The sequence below is a fragment of the Nicotiana attenuata genome, chromosome 2 (genome assembly GCF_001879085.1).
Source record: "Nicotiana attenuata strain UT chromosome 2, NIATTr2, whole genome shotgun sequence".
Taxonomy (NCBI): Eukaryota; Viridiplantae; Streptophyta; class Magnoliopsida; order Solanales; family Solanaceae; genus Nicotiana; species Nicotiana attenuata.
Window position 1 is genome coordinate 81,084,900 of NC_031990.1, and position 9,739 is coordinate 81,094,638.

General features: G+C 39.5%; 1 protein-coding gene across 2 annotated transcripts in view; it reads left to right on the forward strand.

Moving 5' to 3' along the window:
* Positions 4,374-9,739, forward strand: part of LOC109213786 (probable L-gulonolactone oxidase 6) — a 14,699-nt gene continuing 9,333 nt past the window's right edge. Inside the window, exon 1 of one of the 2 annotated variants that reach the window (XM_019377616.1) lies at positions 4,374-5,358. In XM_019377616.1, coding sequence (XP_019233161.1) covers positions 4,693-5,358 — 666 coding nt within the window. In that variant the 5' untranslated portion in view covers positions 4,374-4,692. The remainder of the gene's footprint in view (positions 5,359-9,739) is intronic. The other variant, XM_019377624.1, reaches the window with a different exon arrangement.

A 9,739-nucleotide genomic window follows, 5' to 3' on the forward strand; every position in this document is an offset into this window, starting at 1 on the left:
CCGACAGCACGAAAAAAGCTTATATTGGACATAACCTCTCAGAGCCAGGTAATTTCATGAGTTCTTAACTAACAATGCCGATTTATTTTCCTTTTCCCACTCAGATATGCCGGGAATCTCAAAGGATATCGCCACGCATAGTCTGAACGTCAAACCTTTTACCCGCCAATGCAACAAATGAGGAGGAAGTTCAACGCAGTGATTAACGATGCAGTCAGCGAAGAAGTTGATAAGTTGCTCGCTAACGGCTCCGTCCGAGAGTCAAAGTATCCCCAGTGGGTCGCCAATGTGGTCATGGTAAAAAAGAATAACGGAAAGTGGCAGATGAGTGTCGATTTCACTGACCTAAACAATGCATGCCCAAAGGATTCTTTTCCGTTGCCACATATCGACCAACTCATCGACGCAATTGCGGGGCACGAACTATTGAGCTTCTTGGACGCCTATTGTGGGTACAACCAAATTCTAATGGCAGATGAAGATCAAGAAAAGACCACCTTCATCACTCACCAAGGGACGTATTGCTACAAAGTTATGTCGTTCGGACTCAAAAATGCAGGGGCAACGTATCAAAGGTTAGTCACCAAAATGTTCAAAGAACAACTCGGAAAGACCATGGAGGTCTATATCAACGACATGTTGGTGAAGTCAAAAAGGAAGGAGGACCACATTGATCATCTGAAAGAAGCCTTCGAAATATTAAGACGATATGGGATGAAATTGAATCCCGAAAAATGCGCCTTTGGCGTAACCTCAGGAAAATTTCTTGGCTTCCTGGTATCGCAAAGGGGCATCGAGGTCAACCCGGATCAAATCAAGGCCATCGAAGGAATACCGGAGACGCTGACTAGCAAAAAGCAGGTACAAAAGTTGACAGGAAGAATAGCTGCCCTGTCGAGGTTCATCTCACGGTCGTCGGACAGGTGTCATAAGTGCTTTAATGTATTAAGGAAAGACAACGGGCTACAATGGACTGCTGAATGGTTTGACACCTTAAGAAAACTGAAAGCGTACCTGTCCTCACCACTATTACTCGTCAAAGCATATCCGGGTGAGTGCCTCCTGGTGTACCTAGCAGTCTCCGAAGTCGCGGTAAGTGCGGTCCTGGTACATGAGAACAAAGGTACGCAATCTCCAATTTATTATATCAGCAAAACCTTAGTCGATGCAGAAACAAGGTACCCCACCTTAAGAAATTGGCCCTAGCATTAGCCGTAGCTTCACGGAAGCTCAGACCATATTTTCAATGTCACCCCATAAAAGTGGTGACCACCTTCCCCCTCAGGGGCATCCTGCACAAACCCGAACTATCGGGCAGGTTGGCCAAATGGGCCATAGAATTAAGCGAGCACGATATAACCTATCAACCGCGAACTGCTATAAAGTCGCAAGTGCTCGCTGATTTTGTCGCCGACTTCAGCGCAGAAATATTGCCTGAAGTAGAGCAGGAAATGCTCCGCGCTTCCGCACATCCTGACCTCTGGGTCCTCTACACCGATGGTGCATCTAATGCCTCGGGATCGGGACTGGGACTCGTCCTCGAAGTCCCTACGGGCGAAGTAATTCGCCAGTCCATACGATGCTCCGAAATGACTAACAACGAGGCCGAGTATGAAGCTGTGATTGCAGGATTAAAGTTAGCCCTCAAATATGGCACTCGACGGCTCGTACTCCATTGCGACTCTCAACTCGTGGTGAACCAAGTCACTGGGAGTTTCCAAATCAAAGAATAGAGATTACAAAGATACCAGTCAGAAATTCACAAACTGCTACCAAAATTCGACGAATGCCGCCTCGAACAGATACCTAGGGCGCAGAATATCAAAGCACACGGTCTTGCCAAGCTAGCAGCAGCCACCAAAAATATAAACAAGGAAAACATAGTCACCCTCCTCCACTCCTCAATAGACCAAGTCGAGGTACATTCTGTAAACCTAACTTGGAACTGGCACAACAGTATCGTAACATATTTGCAGGAAGGGACGCTCCCACAAGACAGGAAAGAAGCTAAAAAACTCCGAATACAAACGGCCAGATACAGCCTCGTGAACCATGATCTTTACAAAAGAACGTTCGGCGGCCCCCTAGCCAAATGTCTTAGGCCAAATCAGACAAGGCGAGTACTAGAAGAAGTACACGAGAGGCACCATATAGGAAACCGCGCCCTAGTCCGATGCCTCTTCCGCGCAGGGTACTACTGGCCCACCATGAAAAAAGAGGCCGCAGATTACGTCAGAAGGTGTGAATAATGTCAAAAATACGCCCCAATGATACACCAAGCAAGAGAACTCTTACATTTCGTCACTTCGCCATGGCCATTCATAAAGTGGGGGATGTATATTGTCGGACCCCTCCTAGCAGGACAAGGTAAAGTATGCTTTCTCTTAGTTTTATAAACATCGAGCCTAGCCTCGGCATGAACTCACAACTCATAGAAACGACGAGGCACGCCAGGGTCGGCTGAAGCACGAGACGTAGAAGGCTGCGAGTGTCGGCGCATGTCTTCCGCTCTCAGCGACACCACCTACCCGATCAATATAGACAGCTCCGCCTCCAACTCTTTGACACGTCCCTCAATCCCTGCCACCTTGAGCGCGGATGCTTCTTCCTCCTTGGTCCGCTCCGACCTACATATGCGAAGGGTATCTTTGTACGGAGAGCATCTATATGAGCTTGGTCCGTTTCGGAGAACACCGGGGTAGGAGTGGGGGCGGGATCTTTGAGGAAGTCACTCCGAGAGGTGGGGTGCCTCGGCAGCAATTCCTCCACGGTAGGAAAGCTGCCCCCCTCTTCCACCATAGTGTCCTCGCCACCGGAGGGGAATGCCACGGACAGCGGGTCCGCCTCAGAAACCCCTTCATGGAATTGATGTGTTCTAGGCATTGCTTTAACGGGAAAGATGTTAGAATAGCAGAGAAAGCTGTGGGTGGAGAGTGAAAGAAGAAGAAGCAGAAAACCGTGAGAACGAATACAACAAAGATGAGGAAGAATAACCGGAAGTGAAATGGCCAAGAGTTTTTGAAAAAACAAACCCTCCACCTATTTATAGGGTTGGTAGCAGCGCAATCAAAGCGAAAAGTTGCAGAGTAGCACCGGAATCGAGGCGAAAGACTGCAGGATTGGTACCAAAACCGAAGCGACAAGTCGTCAGCCCCTGTCTCGAAAACACGCACAATGATGACGAAAAGGCAGATGACGTCATCTCCTGATAAGACACAACACCAATGTCTTGTTTAGCACATTGACTCCCCACTGCTAGCCAAGTCTTGACGCTCCATGAAACCAAATTTCTCCACGAAGGGTGAACTGTGTCCGCCTATCGAGCACGCGTCAAGTTGCGACCTCGACAAGTGGAGGGACTAACTGTATGGGTTCAAATTTGGACGACCATGACCACTGATGAACACGACCATCGGCAAGATCCTCGCAGCTCAACGTAGGTTCGACAGGGGGCGTTAGGAATATTCCCCGTAATATGCTTTTTAGGATCTAGAAGGTGTCTGTCCCTTATATATAGTGGGAGAACAACCTTGTAACGGGGCTTCTCTTTTTTTTCAACTTTTCTCTAAGATAGAACATTGATTGTAATACTTTCTACAAGGAACTACCAGCATTTCTAACGTTCAATCATTGATCTTCATAAGATCAGGAAATATTATCCGTTGTGTTCATCTTATACTCTTTTTGTTCTAAAGATTATTATGCTTGCCTAAGATTTACCCCATCATTTTCTTTAATTGATTTATTCAAAAAGGTTGTAATATCTTTTGAGTTAAACATTATTCAACTGTGTCTTGACACTAATCGAAGTGTATTCTGTTCAAGGGTGGCTCACCTCCCAAGGATGCAACTGTTCAATTCGTGTGGTTCGAATTTACTTTATCATACTTCATTTCAATTGCAATTTAATTTATCGCTCTGTATCAATTTAATCCACGTATCCTTAAAACCACTTACAAATTCAATTATTATCCGATTTTGAAGGTGAACAGTATTCTAATCTTTTTCTAATAAATTCTCAGTTTCTCATGTCTTTGCGAAAATAAAACACGCTTCTATGACAGTTGTTTTCTATACTTTGATCCTATCTTCTTGTTATTATATCTCTTCTTCACTTCAAAGATAGTAATGCTTTCAACTCGTGCAGTGACTCATATTTGCACTACCAACATGATTTTTTTTTTTTTTAAAACAGATTAATGAAGGAAGACTTCTCTTTATTTTGACATGTAGCGATAGCAATATGAATTAGGAAACAAAATGGAGGAAGTCTTCTCTTAATTTTTTTTGATATCACAACATACATACTTTTCATCTATTGAGAGATTGGGGGTGAAAGAATAAATATTTTATGTTTTTCTTTATTTTGTTTTTCCAATCTCACGTGCAAGGCTAGTACTCGTACTACAAGATTTTACCAAACCAATAGCATGATGTGTACTTCAAACATCTTGGCAGACAATTTTCTTATTTTACTCATGATGGCAAAATCCATGTCTAGAGGTTAGACTGTCAAAATCCATGTCTGAAATAGCATGATGTCTTTGTGGGCTCCTTTCTTTGCCTCTAAAATACTCTCTCTACCGTATTTATAATCCAACTTACAAGCTACATATATGGTACATGTATTTATTTATATTTGGTTAGGCAATACAACCCTCTGGAGCTACAATCTGTACGGTTATACCAGCCATGGAAATCTTAACATTAATCTGCATCTATTTCTTGATGATATTGAACGTAGTCAAATCTAGCCCGCCTGAAGATCCCATAAAATGCACGTCCAAGAACAACTTTAACTGCACCATTACAAACTCATACGGTGCATTCCCGGACAGGAGCATTTGCAGGGCAGGTCAAGCTGTTTTCCCTACAACAGAAGAAGAGCTCATTTCCGTGGTGGCAAATGCAACAATGATAAAGAGAAAAATGAAAGTGACAACTAGGTTTTCTCACAGCATACCAAAGTTGGTATGTCCAGACGGCGAAGATGGATTGCTTATAAGTACCAAGTTCTTGAACAAAATCCTAAGGGTAGATCAAGAAAACATGAGCATAACTGTTGAGAGTGGGGTGACGTTAAAACAGCTGATTAGTGAGGCAGCTAAGTCTGGGCTGGTTTTGCCTTACGCACCTTATTGGTGGGGTTTAACCATTGGTGGCCTTATTGGGACAGGCGCTCATGGAAGTTCTCTCTGGGGTTTGGGAAGTTCAGTACATGATTATATTGTCCAACTTCGAATTGTCACACCAGCTGAAGCCGCTCAGAATTATGCTCAAATCCGTATATTGGAAAATGGTAACCCTGAACTGGATGCAGCTAGAGTGTCCTTAGGTGTTCTTGGAGTTATTTCACAGGTACTTTCTATTTGCCTCTTTCGCTCTTACTTGTCCACTATTGACTTTGCGTATCCCTTATAAAATAATAAATAAAGTATATAATTTACTATGATATACATATTAATTAGTGCATAATATTAATGTATTTGAAAATTGATTTGGAATAAGTAACTAATGCTTAGGGTAAAATAGAAAAAATAAATTATTTTTTTCTTGATATGCAAAAAGTGACAAGTAAAAATAAAAATTTATTTTTAAAATGTTTGACAACTAGAAATGAACGGAAGGTGTATATATGTCTAATTAATTACTCCCTCGTATCAATTTATTTGTTTTGTTTAACTTGACACACAGTTTAAGAAAGGAAAAAAAATTTATGAAACTTACGGTATAAGATAAATCGTAAATTTTTGTATTTGTAAATCATTTCATTAAAATTAGATAAAAATTAATTAATTTATTTTTAAATAGGAAAGTAGGACATTATTGTTTGGGTAGACTAAAAAAAGTACAACACATAAATTGGGATAGAAGGAATCACTCATATTGTCTTAATATTCTCATTCTCTCCCGCACGACCTTCCAATTCTTCGACAATGAAAATAGGGGAAGTTTTTGGGTGAAATAATGACAATGAAAATTGTGCGCACATTTTTCTGAAAGCTGAAAAAATTTCTCATCCAAGATTTGAACCTTTTTTTGAAAAAAAATAGGATGTTGAGTTTAAAATACTCCATTCATGTCCGTATTATTGATGATTTACGATTTTTGTACACCTTTTAATAAAATTAATTATTAATCATAATTATTTTTAAAAAATATCTCTTATTTAAAAAATATTTTGAAATTGTTTTTCACTCATCAATCAAATAAGAGAAAATAAATGATAAAATCACTCATTTTTCAGGAAAATATTTTGGGGTTGTTTGGTACGGAGTATTAGAAAAAATGATTTATAAATACCCTCCGTCCATCTATCAATCCAAAAAAATACACGACGTTAATTTTATTAGTAAAATTATCCTCGCGTCTAACTGCAAAACAAATGGGCCTTTCATTTAATGAGGTGGCATTTTTTTACTGGGACACGTGGCCTTTTCGGCAAAAAATCAAACATGGGTCTTATTTCAACCCATTAACGGATCCGACTTTACCCGAGTCAAAAACTTTACGTTAATCCATCCGTTTGCTTCAACAAAACTTCAGCTAATTTAATGTTCTGTTGTTGAATTGCTCCTGCACATGCCATTAATGTGTGACCAAGTTGACTGAGACGTTCGCGTGGAAATTGACTCGCTCTCAGAACTACCCCACACCACTCACCATCTGTTGTAGTTGTGGGTTTTAATCTCTTGCTCTGTGGCTGTTACACCGGCGATGCATGTAGTAATCTAGTTGGATTTTCAATTTGGGGAAAACGGCTTTACTTGGGATAGTAGTTAGGTTTGTTGTTTGAGGAATATTAGTTGTGAAAGAGGAAGATTAATTGGTAAAAGGTTCTTGTGGGTTGAGTTCAGAATCATAGATTCGAGCCAAAGATGAGAGATCTGAAGGTTATAATGAACAGTTTCAGAAGCAAGAAATGAAAGATTATCTTGTTGAACACTACCCATAACTTCCTCAAGCTGTTCAACTTTCTGAGCAACTTCAGCCATGTCTGATGCCTTCACTTTGTAACCGAAAATAGCAAGCATCTCATCATCAACTCCTGCATCTTGCTCTGCTTCCTCCCACATCTTTCTTTCCAGGTGTCCACCCGCGGCGGAGATACAACCATCGGAAAATGAATTTTTCAGTTGCTGATACGACATTGTTTGATTAATGTAAATGTCCGATAAAAAAGGATGGGTTAATGTTAATATTTTGACCCAGGTAACAAACCCAAGTAAAAAATAGGACCCATGTTTGATTTTCTGCCGAAAATGCCACGTGTCCCAGTAAAAAAATGCCACCTCATTAAATGAAAGGCCCATCCGTTCTGCGGTTAGACGCGAGGGTAATTTTTAATAAAATTAATGTCGTGTGTTTTTTTGAACTGATAGATGGATGGAGGGTATTTATAAACCATTTAGCAAACCATAGGGGTAGTTTTGACCCTTTTTCGTTTATAAATTGAATCAAAATCTAGGGTTGGGATACCGAGACCCATCTTGTTCCTCGTCCCACGTCCCCTCTATCCCGCCCCCTACCTTAACCCAGGACCGTGACGAACGACGACTTAGACCCCATTGAAAACCTTGTACTATCCATTGATATATATATATATATGATAGCTTTTACAATATATTATTTCTATTCTAGTTTATGAGACACACTTTTTTTTTTTGATTCATTCTGAATAAAAATGATATATTTTTAAATTTGAAAATAATTAACTTTATACTTCTAATTGTATTTTTATTGAAAAACTTTTATAATCCTACAAATATTATGATATATTTAAAGCCACAGGTTTCAAAAGTTTTATAGCCATATAAATATCATGCCATATTTTAGACCATAAACTTTTAAAAAAATTATTTATTTCTTAATCTGTACCGATCCAAATTGTGTCAACATAATTGAAAATGGAGGAGTTTCTTCTGACATTTGGTGATAAAAAATCCACGCATCATTATTGGACCCGTAAGCCTTCGAGGAATGAAAAATTCTATGCTAGAGATAATGGACAATTTATTTTTTATTTCATTCTATCTTATAGTATCACATTCTGTTATGCGAGATTATAAAATCACCATCAATACCTCATCTAGGTCCGATATAATCTTTCTCCCATAGGCCTGGGTCTATGTAAAATTAAAGAAAATATGCAAACATAGTGATCACGCCCAACTCTAGTCCTAAAAAGGATAAGCGGTCGCTGCAAATATAATCCGGTCTAAAAGTCCGGAATCGAATCCCACAGAGAACTAAGGCTTAGATGTATCTGTTTAATATCACTAAAAAGACAAGTTTGAACAATTTTCTAAATTATAAAGATTGAGATTTATATTTCTAACTAATTAACTAGCAAATACTAGAAAACGGTAAAATTATCAACTAACGAGACAAAGGGTTGGAGGCTAAATTAAGGAGATCTAGAGTTATGATTTTCCCAATTGTCGGAATCCTTACAGCTATGTTCCCTACAATTTCGCTGATGTATTCTCTACTGATCGTGAGCTCTTTAGGTGTCGTAATTCTCTCTCGAGCAACTACAACAATTTACTAGACATATTCTCTCGAACTACGCTAGTTGGCTTCATCTAACCCCTCACTATGACCACGTCAAGGCTTTGTTATTTCTAAACCTACCTTTAAACCCAATGTATTGATTTCTCACATACGTTAGGAGTGACGTTGTTCAACAGCCACCTAAATATGTATCCTTTCTCAAGCAACACATAATAAATAGGTACAGTCAATCGATGACCATTCAATCAACAACAATAAACACGTAGTTGAACAAGTAGAGAAATCCAACGACTCAATTATATAAAAACATAACAACAATTTATCGTACAAAAGGTTCTATCAAACCCCTAGATAACAAATTAGTTATTCATAATAGTATGTAAAACTACAATACTAAAAGTCATAACCAACAATGAAAGATAGGAAGAGGAAGGAAAAACTCGTAGAAGAATTCCCCGCATTGTTCCTATTGTGTTCTTGCCTCCTTAGGTCGAATCTCCGGTCTCCTTGGCCTCCTTAGGTCTAAATTATATCAAAAGTGTGTCCAACCTCTTAAAATACCGTTTTTCCATGTATATACCAAGTAGGGTCGGGCCCAAACTATTATACCTTCTCCTACGCGAAAAAGGACAAATTTTTCACGTCTGGACAGCCGCGGTACGAACGCGGTATTTGGCAAGTATACTGCCTCAGCCCGCCTCAGGTCCGCGGTCGCAGTTTCGACCGCGTTTTTCACCCTGTTCCATTTGGAATTTGGAAAAACGTAAAACATGAAAGTTGTAGCCCTTTGAGTTAAATTTCCAACCATATATTGTGAAGCACAAATGGAGTTCTGAGCGAAAAGTTATGTGCATTTTACTAGATAGTGCGCAATATGCCTACTCGTTTCTTCGTTTTGTTGCTCTATCATCCGTTGATCCCCGAATACGATCCCGGCTTAATTTCTTGGGCTTTTACTCAGACTTCAAAGCTCCAAATCACATGAATTCATTCCATAACATCTATATAGCTCGAAATTACTCCTACAAGGCATAAAACACACCATTAGTGCAAAACACTAGCGATTAAAGCGCAAACTCAACTAAAGTGCAGTAAATTAGAGTGTAATAATCGACTAAAATACGTAATTAAATCATCAACACCCCACACTTAAACCATTGCTCGTCCTCGAGCAATCAAACTATACTTTATATATATATATATATATATATATATATATATATAT